Source organism: Scyliorhinus torazame, chromosome 11, assembly GCF_047496885.1.
Source record: "Scyliorhinus torazame isolate Kashiwa2021f chromosome 11, sScyTor2.1, whole genome shotgun sequence".
Classification (NCBI taxonomy): Eukaryota; Metazoa; Chordata; class Chondrichthyes; order Carcharhiniformes; family Scyliorhinidae; genus Scyliorhinus; species Scyliorhinus torazame.
The window spans coordinates 134,224,256-134,239,591 of record NC_092717.1 but is presented as its reverse complement, the minus strand read 5'-3'; the positions used below and the strand labels follow the sequence as shown (position 1 = coordinate 134,239,591).

General features: G+C 53.7%; 1 protein-coding gene and 1 long non-coding RNA gene across 6 annotated transcripts in view; one reads left to right on the top strand and one right to left on the bottom strand.

Moving 5' to 3' along the window:
• Positions 1–15,336, bottom strand: part of st18 (ST18 C2H2C-type zinc finger transcription factor) — a 575,669-nt gene that overhangs the window by 52,011 nt on the left and 508,322 nt on the right. For 4 of the 5 annotated variants that reach the window (XM_072467783.1, XM_072467782.1, XM_072467785.1 and 1 more), the window contains 4 exons: positions 13,766–13,828; positions 11,756–11,824; positions 1,803–1,865; positions 1,629–1,712 (listed from right to left, as the gene is read on the bottom strand). In XM_072467783.1, the coding sequence (XP_072323884.1) occupies positions 1,629–1,712; positions 1,803–1,865; positions 11,756–11,824; positions 13,766–13,828 (279 nt within the window). The remainder of the gene's footprint in view (positions 1–1,628; positions 1,713–1,802; positions 1,866–11,755; positions 11,825–13,765; positions 13,829–15,336) is intronic. The other variant, XM_072467784.1, reaches the window with a different exon arrangement.
• LOC140385537 (uncharacterized) overlaps positions 10,000–15,336 on the top strand; it is a 248,878-nt gene continuing 243,541 nt past the window's right edge. The window contains exon 1 of the long non-coding RNA XR_011933396.1: positions 10,000–10,218. This is a non-coding gene — a long non-coding RNA (uncharacterized lncRNA). The remainder of the gene's footprint in view (positions 10,219–15,336) is intronic.

The window sequence follows — 15,336 nt, the reverse complement described above, 5'->3', positions numbered from 1 at the left end:
CCAATGGGGTTTCCCATTGTGGGCACCCACACGCCACTGGGAGATAGACGGGCATAGGTGCGCTGTCGGTGAAGTGGAGGATCCCGCCAATGGAGAATCCAGCCCTACGTGCTCCCGCCAGTGGGGAATTTGGGACTGGTTTCCGCTGACACTAGCAATGGCGTCCAGGTGCGAGTCACAATCCTTTCACATGCCTGATGGAGAGCACACCAGATTCCCTCAAAATCCCAGAATTGATCTGCCATATTGAACGGGTGGGCCAATCCCAAAGTCTGACAGCAGACCAGCCTCTCCCCGACACTGCAAATCCTGACACCCCTGATGACAAGGAGCGTACCCCCAAACCCATATCAAGGGAGGGCATCTTCTCTCCCCCCCCATCTTGGGAAAAACGGGTCACCGCTCCACACCATGCATGCATGAGGGTGACCTGAGCCCCCTCCCACCCAACTTCCCATCAACCACCCCCTTCAGTCCCCGCCCCCTGGCATTGTCAATGGTGCACTGTTCCCTGGAACCATGGCATCTACACCCAGGCAGTGACACCTGTGCCTGGCACAGTGGAGCTCAAGGGGGGTCAAGAGGGTTAGGCCATTGATAATGTGCCCCTCTGTTGCCGCCGGGCGGCAGAGGGGGTTTCCCAAGGGTCCTGGGGGTTGGGCTGTGGGTGAGGGGTTTATTAAGTTCTTTCTCTTCTCTTTTCTGACACAAGAAAGCACTTAGGTGCCTTGATGTGGTGAGGAGCAACAAGAGTGTTATATGCATTGTGGTTAGCATCAAAGCAGGGTACCCAAGATGCATTCAACCATAAAGGGAAGAAAAATAAACAATCTACCAAGTGTCTGAGCCATGAAACTGTCAATTTCATGCTAATGAAAGATCAGTGAAATACAATGGAAGTGTTGGATTTAAAATGCTTTCAGGGTATTTGAAGCCTTTTCAAGTGTTATGGACTTTCAAAGAAGCCTCTAAAACTTATAACAGCTATGGTTTCAAAGGCATTTATCTGAGGTAGAATATGTTAGGAAAGGGAAAATGTTTCTGCACTGATTCTTCACTCGACTGCCTGGACTAAACTTCAACGGTCTGGTAGAGCAGTTTAGGCTGAGGAGGCCACTTTGCAGTTTAAAAACTCAGATCACATGAAAGCTGTTCAGCAGAGGGTTGCCTGAGATCACAATACCAAGAGTGATCTTCAGGTTGCCCAGAGGTCGGTTCTGGGGTCAGGCCCTCATCTACAGCCCTCACCCACCCACCCCCCGGGACACTTGGGGGACCCTCCCTCTGGCAGCAGCAGAGGGGCACATTATCAGTGCCCTGATCCCCTTGACACCTCCTCGGGCTCCACAACTACAGGGCTTTGCTTGTCCAATCTCATGTCAAAGCCCACCCGATGGATTTCCTACTGTGGGGGTTCGGAGCATCACGGTGGTGTGGGGGCGAGAATTCAGACTTTCAGCCGGTTAATTGCATGCATCAGCACGTTGATTATTAATTTGCATTTTCCTGCCATTTTCCTGTGGTTAGTGTGCGATGGCTAACAGCGGGGAAGCAGAGAATGGCAACTGGTCTTAGCCATTATCAACTGACAACATTTCTTAATAATGGACTGGTGTGTTTCATCCTACCTGACTAGCTCAGGTTCTTCTTTATCATCCTTACTGGATGTTAACTTAATTCCACCTTTTTTTGCACGTGGACATCCCGAGAGGCTGCAAAATAAAATGGTTTGTTCACTCACATGGAACATTCGATGTTTATTAACAAAGCCCTTCTGTCTTTCAGGATGTTACCATATTTACCTTCTGTGTGAAGCATAATTTCCAGTCACATGACCAGAGCCATCGCAACCAGGTGTTGGACACCTAACATAATAAGAGGGAAAATATATTGAACATTAATATATTGTGCACTAACGCTGACATGTGTTTGACTTCACTCGTTGGATTACCATTCGGCAATAAATCCATTTCCAACAGATTAGTACATAGCAAATCATTGTGAGCACTGATGAATGCCTATTACTTATAAATCATGTGGAATTTACACCCACAAAAAGTAGTTAAAATAGAAGTTCAAGAAAAGCGATCAAGAAGTGTTACATATCTTGATTTCAGCCTGCCTAGAAGTAAGCTGGCATCTTGTTCATCGCTTTTGGAAAGACGGATCACCCTGCAACAGTTTCCGTCCGCCAACCTCTGAACGAATACACCATTGAACTTTGGATTCCGTGAAACAGTCACTCTTACATCATGGTCTTGCTCTGAACCTCTTTTTTTCTCTTATTATGTGCAAAAGGCAGAAGTTGGAAAATCCCTTCCTCCATTTTGGTTATGTTTAAAATCAACCAACCCTCTTATTTTACCTTATCTCGGGTTTGCTGGCTGTGGGGTTATTAATAATGGGTTGGACTACTCCAAACTGAATGATATGCCGCCACTTAGAAAGTGGGAAGTCAAAAATCAAAAACACCTTTCTGTAAGTGGGTATGTGTAGTGACAGCATAAATCAGGGCTGTTAAATTAAGCTCTCTCCTCTGCGCACTATTTAACCATGAGCGATTATAGAATAACAAATGTGAATCTTCATCCCAACTGCCCCCATTTTACTCTAGTGAAGCAGCTCACCTCCGCTCTGCACGATTTCTCTCCAAAAACCGTGCCTAAGGTTAGGAATGTTAGATTTGAGGAATTGTATAGTTTCACATTTTTATACTGTTTTGTATAAGAGACATCCGCTCTTAAAATAGCAGATTACTCCTTTTACTTTTTCCTGAAGAGAGCATAATTCTGAGGGCGAAGTTCTCCCAGGTCCCCACCGGTGTGTTTGATGGCGGGCACAGTGGGAGAATATGACAGGAGGCCCAGAAATATGTTTCATGTGGGTGTGAATTTACAGATGGCTGGCGCCTGCCATGGTGGGTCGGAAAACTCCAGCGGCCGGCATGAACTTCATTTGAAGGCCCGACTCCCCCATGCTAGATTGGGAATGGAAATGGGATTGACTCCCCCATGCTAGATTGGGAATGGGAATGGGAATGAGAATGGGAAAACATGCCAGAATGAAATACGTTGGGAACAACGTGGCGTGCAGATGTTGGAACTCATCGGAACAAATGCCTGGGGGTGCCTCCAGAGTTCAGGATGGTGGCTGCCTGCAACCCTGGACCCCGGATTATCAGAGCGGTGGGTCGGGGGATCATCTGCAGATGAAGATGTCCAGGGGATGGTCCATCTTCCAGTCTCGGATGTTCCTGGAGATCCATATTCATTCTCAGGAGGTCCATCTTCCGGCCTCAGTGTGCTCCGAGAGATTTATCTTCATTTTCAGTAGGTCCACCTTCTTCAATAGTTGGTCAGTGATATTGGGCACCCTTTCAATATGGCGTCCAGACACCTCGGCAGATTGTGCGTCATTCAGGCCTTCCCCACCACTGAATGCAGGATGAAATATCCGAGTACATAATTAATGAGGTCGGGGCCGGAAGATTTGGGGCGCGATTTTCCGCTCTGATGGCAGAAACGGGAGTATTTCACTCCGCGGTCGGCGCCCATTCCGGGATCCCATTCTGCACCGTACAAGAGGGCCAGCAGGGGTGCGGCCTCGGAGCAGCGGCGGAGATGCGGCGCCACGCAATTGACGCGGCGTTGCATCGCACATAAGGCGACGAGAGCGCACAGGCTGCCGATGGAGCAACATGGCGCCACGCCGAGCAGCGCCCCGGTTCACCAACCACGACCTGGAGACGCTCCTGGACGCCCTCGAGGAGAGGAGAGGGCGTCTGTACCCTGGACCCGGCCAGAGGGTCCCACCCAACGTGGCCCGGCGTCTATTGAGGGAGGTGGGCGTGGCCGTCAGTGCCATCGCGTTGACACTCAGCACTGACTTAGCACAAAAAGCTCAACGACCTACTGAGGGCAGCCAGGGTGAGTACCCAGCAATGTGCCCATGGCACCAACCCCCCTACCACCAACATGTGCACCCATGCCAACATAGATCCAACTGCAGGCATCGGACCGCCTAACAATGCTCTCATCTCCCCCCCCCCCCCCCAGCACCCCCCCACCAACAGGAGAGCGGCCATAACCAGCGAAAGCGTGCCCGAACTGGAGGGGGTGAACCTGACTTGCGGCCCCTCACCGTGCACGAGCAGAGGGCACTGGACATAGCTGGTGCACCCGAGGACCGGGAGATTGCCCATGCTGAGATCGGGGGCGTGCCACCAAGTGAGATCCCCCCCCTGCCTGGCCCCTTTCCCCACTCTCCCCTCAGCACTCGCCCCTCAGCCCTTCTCCCTCAGCACACTAGCCCCAGCCGTTTCCCTTCAGCACTGTTCCCTCAGCAATCCCCCCTCACCCCGTACCGCGACCCACACCCCCCTCACCTGCCTAACCATGATGGTGTATTGTGTGTCGCAGGGCCACACGGTGACCGACCCGGGGCACCTGACAGACACAGCCCCTGGCCAGCGCCTGGTTGCCCAGCCGACGCTGATCAATCGGACGCACCTGACAGACACCGCCCCCGGCCAGCTCCTGGGTGGCCAGCCCGCAGGGACTCTAGCAGCAATGGGGTGGGCAGCTCCAACAACAGCCCTCCGGCCCAGTCCAGTGATGACACGACGACACAGGACACCAGCACACAGGGGACAGACAGACACGACACGACGACACAGGACACCAGCACACAGGGGACAGACAGACACGACACGACGACACAGGACACCAGCACACAGGGGACAGACAGACACGACACGACGACACAGGACACCAGCACACAGGGGACAGACAGACACGACACGACGACACAGGACACCAGCACACAGGGGACAGACAGGCACTACACGACGACACAGGACACCAGCACACAGGGGACAGACAGGCACTACACGACGACACAGGACACCAGCACACAGGGGACAGACAGGCATGGCACGGTAACACAGGACACAGGCACACAGGGGACAGACAGACACAACAAGACGACACAGGGCACAAGCACACAGGGTACAGACAGGCATGGCACGATAACACAGGACACAGGCACACGGGGGACAGACAGGCACGACACAACACAGGACACAAGCACACAGGGCACAGACAGGCACGGCAAGACAACCCAGGCACACAGGGGACGGACAGACATGGCACAATGATACAGGACACCAGCACACAGGGGACAGACAGGCACGACACGACGACACAGGACACAAGCACACAGGGGACAGACAGACATGAAAGAACACAACACCACCACGGAGGGGACAAACATACGGGACATGGCACCCCAGGGGACCCCCGACCCCAGGTCCGATGAAGACACCGAGGTTGCGTCACAGCTGTCCCCTGCACCCTCCGTCACCGCAGATACTCTCACCTCGGTTGGCCATTTTAGTGATGAGGCTTCTGGGACACTAACTGGTGCGCACCACACAGCCGATCCGGTATAGCAGGTGGAGGTAGGAGCAGCCAATGGGCCGAATGGTCGGAGAGCAGCCCAGCCCCGGCAAACACCTGCCGCCCAGACGGGTCCCGGGTTCCTGGAGTTCCCCCACCCACACATAGACCCGTTGCAGTCACGGACCCAGGGGCGTGATAGTGTGACGGCCAGTTTCCAGCACCTGCAGACGCAAGTGCAGGAGTGCATCCGCATCCAGGAGCATGAAATGGTGCCGGTCATGAGTGCCACACAGGCCAACACCGCATGGGTGGCGTCCGCGGTGGAGACAATGGTGGCGATGGTGTCGGGCATGGGACTGAGTTTGCAGGGTCTGGGGCTATCTGTGCACACATCCTCCGCGGCCCAGGACAGGGCAGCCGTCTCACAGGCAGAGGCGCTCAACAACCTGGCGCGGTCTCAGCAGTCCATGGTCCAGTCCCAGCAGACCATCGCTGAGAGCATCAGCGCCATTGCCCGGGTGATGGACGGTGTTGTACAGAGCCAGACAGGGATGGCGAACTCCCTGAGCTCCATGGCTGCGAACGTCCAGACCCTGGTCGATACCAGCGCGGGCCTCCAGGACTGGCAGCGCCAGCTAATGGTGGTGCCCCGGTTGCTGGATCCGCTCGCACTCCCATCCCATGGAGAGCCCAGGGGCCACCGGGCACCCTGAGGGAGGGGGAGGTGCTGGGGCCCTGCAGGGGGGTGCCGGAACGCTGCGCCACCTCAGACTCCCCCCCTACCGTCCCTGGTGCATCTAGTGGGCAGTGGGCAGAACAGGGTGGCATCATTCCATCCCAATTGCCCGAGGTGCAGCCTGGCCCATCCAGGCCAGGCCGCCCCAGGCAACGGCCGCCAAAGGGGTCCCCAATCACAGGGCAGGTATAAATTCTGCTGTACCGTCTGGGGGAACACCGAGATGTAGTCATAGGGCCCGTAAGGCCAGAAAGGTAGACACGTATGAGTGAGTTGACACGGGTGCAGGGCACAGATTTGTTAGATGGGCTAGGGCACATGCAGAGGACATCTGTTATTAAACACATTCCACACCTATGTGAGCTGCCTCTGTACTCTGTCCGATGCTGGCGGGGACTGTGCGCCAGTGTGTGTGGGGGGCGCTGCGATAGAAGTTGAGCTCCGGTGCGTGTAACGTGCGGTGCCACGCCCCCCGCCCCCCACGGTTCTCCCACGCCAACCTGCCCCCAGCCATACGCCAGGGCCATGGGATGCAATGTCTGGGCTGCGTGTAGGGTCCACCCAGGTGAAGGGTCTTGATGTGGCCATGAGTCAGACATTGTCGAACGATGTATCGCTCGGAGCCCATCGCACGGCGGGCTGTGATCATCCTCCATGTTTCTACCAGACCCGCTTACACCATCCCGTTGTGCCGCAAGTGAATGCATCATGGAGGAGTCGTATGCATGCGGGTGATGTGGTGGTGTGGGAGGTGAGGGTGGTCGGTGGTGGGGGAGGTGAGGGTGGTCGGTGGTGAGGGAGGTACCAAACTCTGCTGCCTGTGCCCATGTCTATCACTGCTGACCCCCACCGTGGTCGCGGAAACGTGCAGCTACGAGCGACACCTGTGCCTGCTGGCCCAGCTGGCGGCACTGGGCAGCCTGCTGTTGCCGTCCATCCCACATGTCCCGTGCATCTGCTTCCCCCTCACCATCCCCCTCATCTGGAGAAGAGTGCCCCTCATCCTGACCGTCCTCCTCCTCCAGCACGTCGCCCCTCTGCTGGGCTCTGTTGTGCAGGACGCAGCAGACCACAACGATGCGGCCGACCCTCTCAACGGGTATTGGAGGGCCACCCCAGAGTGCTCCAGGCATCTGAAGCGCATTTTCAGCAGCCCAAAGCAGCTCTCGACCACACTCCTGGTCGCTGCATGGGCATCATTGTAGTGGTGCTCCACGTCGGTCTGTGGCCTCTGGATAGGCGTCATCAGCCACGACCGCAACGGATAATCCCTGTCGCCCAGCAACCAGCCCCGCAGGCGGGGGGGTGTCCCACAAACATGGCGGGGATGAACGATTGGGACAGTATAAAGGAGTCATGCACACTGCCAGGGTCCCTGGCGCAGACGTGCAGGATTGTCATCCTGTGGTCGCAGACCACCTGCACGTTCATTGAATATGTCCCCTTCCTGTTCAGGCACATGACCCTTTCCTCCAACGTGGGCCGCATGGCGATGTGCACTCCATCGATCGCCCCCTGCACCATGGGTATCCGGGCAACTGCGGCAAAACCCACTCACATAGGTGTGGAATGTGTTTAATAACAGACGTCCTGTACATGTGCCCTAACCCATCTAACTAATCTGTGCCCTGCATCCGTGTCAACTCATTCATGCGTGTCTACCTTTCTGGCCTTACAGGCCCTATAACTACGTCTCGGTGTTCCCCCAGGAAACCGTGGTGGGCGCGGTCCACAGGGAACTGTATGTACCGGTCCGTGATATCGTACAGCACGTCAGTGACGGCCCAGATGCACCTGTGCACCGATGGCTGGGAGATGCCGGACAGATCCCCACTCGGTGACTGGAACAATCCCATCGCGAATAACTTGAGGGCGACCGTCACCTTGACTGCCACCAGGAGGGCATGTCCACCCCCATTCCCACGTGGTGCCAGGTGTGCCATCAGGTGACAGATGTGGGCGATGGTCTCCCGGCTCAGCCGGAGTCTCCTCCTGCATACCCTGTCCGGGAGGTCCTCGAACGACATGCGGGGCCGGTACACACGTTGTTGCATCGGACGCCCCCGTGGCTGTGGCACACCCTCCTCCTCCTCCTCGTCATTCTCCTGCTGTGGCTCCTGCACGCCGTGGTGCTCCTCCTGTGCCTCTCGGGCGTCTGGCCAAGCGGCCTGGGCGGCTTGCATGTGCCCCACTGCAGCCCACTGCTCTACAACAAGCTCCGCCACCTCCCTGGCACGCTGGAAGATGGCGAAACATTGTACTATCTGTAGGGGATGGGATAGACAGGGTTTCAGCATTGGTATACACCCCTCCACAACCAGGTACCATGCGCTACATGGCCGGCCCGGTTGCCGGCACGCATCCCACCCATGCCCCCTCGGTGCCCTGAGACCTGTCGGCCGTCCTCTCTGCCAGTGCCACTGTCTGGTGGCAGTGCCCACACGGGGGCGATCCCGTGTGTGCCGCCCTGGACATACCCACTGGTGCCGCCAGTTTGGTGGTGGGGATACGGGTGTCTGGCACACATCAGGACAGCCGGGCTGCCTGCACCGCAAAGCAAACGGATTGGGTAGACAGCCGCGTGTCCGCCGTCATGGGGTCTGGCCGTTGGTTCCGCCCTGCCATGGCGGGCCGTGGCCACCCGCAGCCTTTGTTGCCCCTACCGTTCCTTCCCCACCCCCACCCCCGGATGTGTGGCCCCCTCCCCCAACACCCCTGGATGTGCGGGTCCCCCCTGCCCCACCCCCGGCAGTCTCCCCCACACCGCCCGCAGACACGGCCGTGCCGCTCCCCCTCCCGGGCTCCCCACCCCCAACGCCGTCAACCAACCCCCCCCCTCCCCCCCCCCAGGGCCTGCTCCATGCCACCACCCACCTCCTCCCGCAGCGTCAGCCACCACGACTGGCTGACGCTGGTTTATACCATGTTAGAATGGCACCGGCATGACATCCGGTTCCGCCGGCGGGACTTCGGCCCATCCGGGCCGGAGAACCCCTGCTCCAGAAATCCCTGCGAGACGCCATGCGCGGGCGCCCGTTTTGCCACGCATCGGAGAATGGTGTCCCGGCGCCGGAGCGGTGGGAGGTCGTAGAATTCTGTCCCTGGTGTGTTACCACCGACTGCTGCAGTGGGAAACAATGCACATTTCTGTACCCATCGCAGCACTTTGACTCAAAATGGGAGAATTCGGCCCTAAACGTATGATCCTCCCGAATGCGTGTTAGCAGGCAATTGGAGAATGAAAATTACTGAATCTGAATTTGATACCGATATACAACAGTAATTTTCAAGCCCAGGGTTGCGACCCACGGGTGGGTCATGGGCGGGTGTCTGGAGGGTCGCGGGGTCATGGGTTGCAGTGTTCTCGATCGCGGGAAGTACTAACTAACGGTTTCAACAGGCTTTCAGAATGCTGGCCGTTCCGCTCATGCGCGTCCCCTCAGCGTGCGCAGGGCCAGAGCACGGCAGGGCAGGCCACCTCCTCCTGATGTTAGTGTGCATTTTTAAAAAAAATCGATGCAGCCTTCCTGCCTTAAATGGCAGCAGGGAGCAGGTCACGAGTCCCGTACACTGACGTCTCATGCTCTGGGCTGAAGAGAGATTCCTTCATTTTGTTAGCAGCAAGCAAGCAACAGGACTGAACAATTTAAAATAGATCATTTTGTGATAAAAAAGAGAGGGCCAGAGACACAAATAGGCCAGGATCTCACAGCTAAATCTACTGCAGAGAGAGTAGTTCAGGAGAATTGACAGCAGGCGAAGCAGAGCTGATGTGAGTTCCAGGGCATCAGGTGAACAGCCCATTAAGAAGAAGCTGAAATCAGAAACAAAACAGTATAAAGATGATTTTTTTTTAAGGTATAGCTTTATGAATTGTGCCAGTGCAAATCAAGATGCAAATGTGTGTTACATGGAGGGAAGTTTTAAACCCTCAAAACTTCAAAGGCATTTGAAGACAAACTTTTTTCAATGGATGCAGTGAGAACTTAAATCATCAGCTGGAGTTCTTAGCAGAAATGTAACATTGAATGACAAAGCAAGTGAGATCGTGAAGACCAAGTGGGCTCACCTGTCACATTAAAGGTAAGCAAAAATGGTGGGTCGTGAAGGTCGGCCGGTGTGGATTGCGAACGTCAGCTGGCATGGGTCCCGAAGTATAGCTGGTTGGTAAAATGAGGCCCCAGGCAAAAGAAATTTAAAAACACGGATATACAACATAAAAGAAGCATCATCAGAGAGCAACCAGGAATGTAAACGCTGACTGATCTCCCTCCAGAGTTGAGGGACACTGAGCAGTAATAGATCACTTGCTGAGATTAATTAACTCAGCAAGCACCTCAGCAAACTGCTTTGGAGAAGCCCAGACAAGAGGATTTCTTGAAGTATTTATTTTTGAAACGTTCTCTGTTACTGAAAGCTTTTAATATGATTTTTAGTGTGCCAGCATCAAAATGAAAGACACTGGGCGGAATTCTCCCAATTTGTAACTAAGTGCTATGGCGGGGGTGGAACGTGGAGTGTTTCCCGCTGAGGAGGCCGGTGGGAAAACATGCCAAATCTTCTGGCACCGACCTAATTAATTATGTATCCAGGTGTTGTGCACGGTATTTAGTGGGGGGGGGGGGGGGGGGCTAGGCCTGATGGCACCTAGTTCTCTGTTGTGTCCAAGTGCTAGAAGGCGTTCAACATCACTGACCCACTTTTGAAGAAAAAATATGGATCCCTCGTGCAAATGAAGATAGACCTCTGGGAGCAGTCTGAGAGCAGAAGATGGCCCTCCTGAGAATGAAGATGGGTCTCCAGGAACATTCTGAGGTTGGAAAACTGACCTTCTTCAGGACACCTAATTTGCAACGGCCACCTGCAGGTACATTCCCAACCCCATGCAGTAGTGTCCCAGAGTCCAGGGTTGCTGGTGGCCTCCACCCGGAACTCCGGTATTGATCAGGTGAGTCCCGACATCTGTATGCCAGATTGTTCCAAACGTGTTTCATGCTGGTGTGTTTTCCTGCTGGCATCAAGGAGAATCTGGTGTATGCGGTCAGGCCTTCATCTGCGTCCCATTAACGGGAAACAAATGAAGTTCATGCTGCCCTCTGGCAGGTTTTCTGATCCGTCATGTTGGGGTCCAGTGGAAGATCCCACTTTAAATTCATGCTGGTGGGGTGGCATGGTAGTGCAGTGGTCAGCACTGCTGCCTCGCAGCATTGAGGACCAGGGTTCGATCCCGGCCTAGGTCACTGTCCATATGGAGTTTGCACATTTGCCCTATGTCTGTATGGGTCTCGCCCTCACAACCCAAAGATGTGCAGGGTAGGTGAATTCGCCATGCCAAATTGTCCTTTAATTGGAAAATAAAGAATTGGCTACATTAAATTTATTTTTAAACTAAATAAATAAATTAATTAATTGAATAATTCATGCCGGTGAAAACCAATTTCTGGGCCTCTCGGCATATTCTTCCACAATGCCCGCCATCGAGCATGCTGGCAGGGGCTTGGGAGAATTCCGCCTCCTATCTCACTGTAGTCAGCATGTCTCCTGTCAGTCATTCAAGCCTGACTATGACAACCATGGAAAGATATTGGAAAATTATGTGAAATAGACTTTGAAAGCATACTTCAGTTCTTGGGAGCTGGCTGCCATAAGACTCTTAAGGCTCTTGTCAGCCAAAGGACAACCAGACACACTGCAAAAAAGAAAGTAAATATTTATTTTCCATTACCTTTCTGAGAATAGATTAACATTTTCGAAGCAAGAAAAGAGTGTAATATGACGGAGAAACCTTATAACACCTTTACCTGCCAACAGAAACTCTCATGTTCACAATCAGACCATTCAAACAGATAACAGGACGTTTCTGACTATTGGATGTGTAAATATTTAAAAATGGAATAATTATAAAGGATTTTTATGCACTTGTTAACAGATTAATTTGTTGCAGGTTATAGTTAACTTCATTACTGGCATTTCAGAATGATACAAAATATCTTATTAATGACAAGCTGCTGAGTGAGTGGCTTAATGTACATCATCCTCCTGCCACCACTAAGTACCTTTCAGAAATGTGTTGCGAGATTGTATGGGGTCATTTGTCTTTACTACATAATTTATATAGCTTTGAATGTTAGTAGAAGCTTACACTGAAATACTAAAATTAAGTCTGGGATAGTTTCTGAAATTTTTGATTGTCAGTGTGGAATTTGTGACATAACGAGGAAAATTCTCAATTTGAAGGTTATTCGGTTAAATGGCACAGATTTCAACCTTTCGCAGGAACAGCCATTGGTATTTGTCAATCTCATGTAATGACGCAGTTACCAAGAAGACTGGTCAATAAAATGCAAAAATGAATGTTTGAAAGAATGCACCTCTTCGTTGCCTCTATTTGACATTGCTGCAGCGTCAGATATGGCAGAATAACTTGTGTTTCAATGCCTCGCACACTCTTTGCTGTTAGTATTGGAGGCACCAGCGCTCCAAATGAATTTAACATTTTATATTACAATTTATAAATTAAACCTGGACGCATTTGATTCACTCTACTTGCAAAATTGCCCACCGCTTGTCTAAAATTGCATGCTTGCACAAACTTGGGCCCAACACAACTAAACATACATTTTAACCATGCAAATAAACTTTACCTTGGGCTTTTTTTTAATACATTATGTGTGTTTTAATAAAGATGTTCATAAATATTAAGGCTTTTTATTTAGTTGGGAAATAGACTGAGAAGGACTAAGAAGAGAAAAATATATATTTACGACGTGTCCTTCAATAGATAGACTCCAAGAGAAAACTTAATTTAAATCACTTAAGATTCAGATGTAGTTCCTTTAAAATCATTACCGTGCTAAAATATTGCAGTGTGTCCAGTTAGATAAGCACAACAATCACTTGAGACATTTTGAAAACAAATACGCAGCTTACAAGCAAGCAGTTTTTAATTTAGCGACAAACCGCAGGCCAATTTTCTGTTTCTAAAAGATACAGTTGCTGGCAGAACACATAATGGAGAAATTATGCATATTTTTTTGCAAATCATTTTTATAACTTGTGATCCAGGTTTCAGTTATCCACACTTGTGTCTGAGAGCAGAAGCTGTAAAGCATCAAGTGTTATTCGCAAGACTGGAGTTAAATCACTGCAACTTGAACCTTATTCATCATCGCCATACCTTGTACCCATGCATTATATGCATATGCAAACCTTTATTCATGGCCAGTAAAAGCTGAATGTTTTAAGATTTTCCGCTTTTAAAAAACTTAAATAAAAGCTCTCCAGTAAATTTATAGGAAATGCATTTGATCCCAAGTGCACTCATGACCTTCCAATGAATGTCACCTCACTGTACGTCAGTGAAATCAGGACCCAGCTCTGCAATTGTATTAACATTTTCGACTAAATTTTCATATTAAAGATAGGTATCAGGGGTCAGGAAATGTATTTGGCTGGCGCACCTGCTTGGGAAAATGTGCCTTCAAAATTCCAATTTATATTTGAGGTGTGTGTGTGGGGGGGTGTGGGGGGGGGGGGGGGGTGCATGCTGGAGCTGGGCACATGATTCTGGAAACAGCTTGGAGGCAGCCACAGAAGCGGCTGAGTGCTGAAAAGGGCTGGTTTCACATACCTGCGGTGCGATGCATAATTTCCAGTTACATGGCCACTACCATCACATCCTGGGGTTGGGCAACTAGGAAAGAGCAAAAGAAAAAAAGATGGTCAAAATAACACCTTTAGCAACAATAGCAGCAGCTCCAGCCTTTCAAAGTAGATAATTATTTAGGTTAAGGATGTCCATGCCTATATATTATGGGGAGGTGGTTATGACTTGGATTCGCTACTCAGAGTTACCTCTTGAATTGTAATTTGACCTCTTATTTTGATGTTTCGATAGTAATTCCAAGCTCTGAACAACTGGGGCGTCATTCTCCGACCCCCCGCCGGGTCGGAGAATGGCCGTTGGCCGCCGTGAATCCCGCCCCCGCCCCCGCCGAAGTCTCCGAAGGGAGAAAAGTCGGCGGGGCGTTAATGGCGCCGCTGCCGCGGAGAATGTCACGGGTCTGCGCAAGGCAGCCGATTTTCGGCCTGCCGATATTCTCCCTTCCGGATGGGCCGAAGTCCCGTCGACGTGATGACCGTTCACGTCGACGTGAATCAAACCTCCTTTTCATCGGCGTGACCCGGTGCTCCAGGCTCACGCCGACCAGCGAGGAGGTGAGTGACGGCCTGGGGGGTTGGCTCTGGGCAGGAAATGGCGTGGCCGCAGACTGATTGCCTGAGGAGAGGTGTGTCTCGGCTTGTGTGTGTGTGCGGCGGGGGGGGGGGGGGAGGGGGGTGGTTAGAGTAGGCTGGGCTCCGGGGGAGTGCCGGGAGGGGGTCCGTGCCGGGGTGGAGGTTGGGGGTTGTGGAGGGGGTCCGTGCCGGGGTGGAGGTTGGGGGTTGGGGAGGGGGTCCGTGCCGGGGTGGAGGTTGGGGAGGGGGTCCGTGCCGGGGTGGAGGTTGGGGAGGGGGTCCATGCCGGGGTGGAGGTTGGGGAGGGGGTCCGTGCCGGGGTGGAGGTTGGGGAGGGGGTCCGTGCCGGGGTGGAGATTGGGGGGGGGGTCCGTGCTGGGGTGGAGGTTGGGGGTTGGGGAGGGGGTCCGTGCCGGGGTGGAGGTTGGGGGGGGGTCCGTGCTGGGGTGGAGGTTGGGGGTTGGGGAGGGGGTCCGTGCCGGGGTGGAGGTTGGGGGGGGGGGGGTCCGTGCTGGGGTGGAGGTTGGGGGTTGGGGAGGGGGTCCGTGCCGGGGTGGAGGTTGGGGAGGGGGTCCGTGCCGGGGTGGAGGTTGGGGAGGGGGTCCGTGCCGGGGTGGAGGTTGGGGAGGGGGTCCGTGCCGGGGTGGAGGTTGGGGAGGGGGTCCGTGCCGGGGTGGAGGTTGGGGGGGGGGTCCGTGCTGGGGTGGAGGTTGGGGGTTGTGGAGGGGGTCCGTGCCGGGGTGGAGGTTGGGGGGGGGGTCCGTGCTGGGGTGGAGGTTGGGGGTTGGGGAGGGGGTCCGTGCCGGGGTGGAGGTTGGGGGGGGGTCCGTGCTGGGGTGGAGGTTGGGGGTTGGGGAGGGGGTCCGTGCCGGGGTGGAGGTTGGGGGGGGTCCGTGCTGGGGTGGAGGTTGGGGGTTGGGGAGGGGGTCCGTGCCGGGGTGGAGGTTGGGGAGGGGGTCCGTGCCG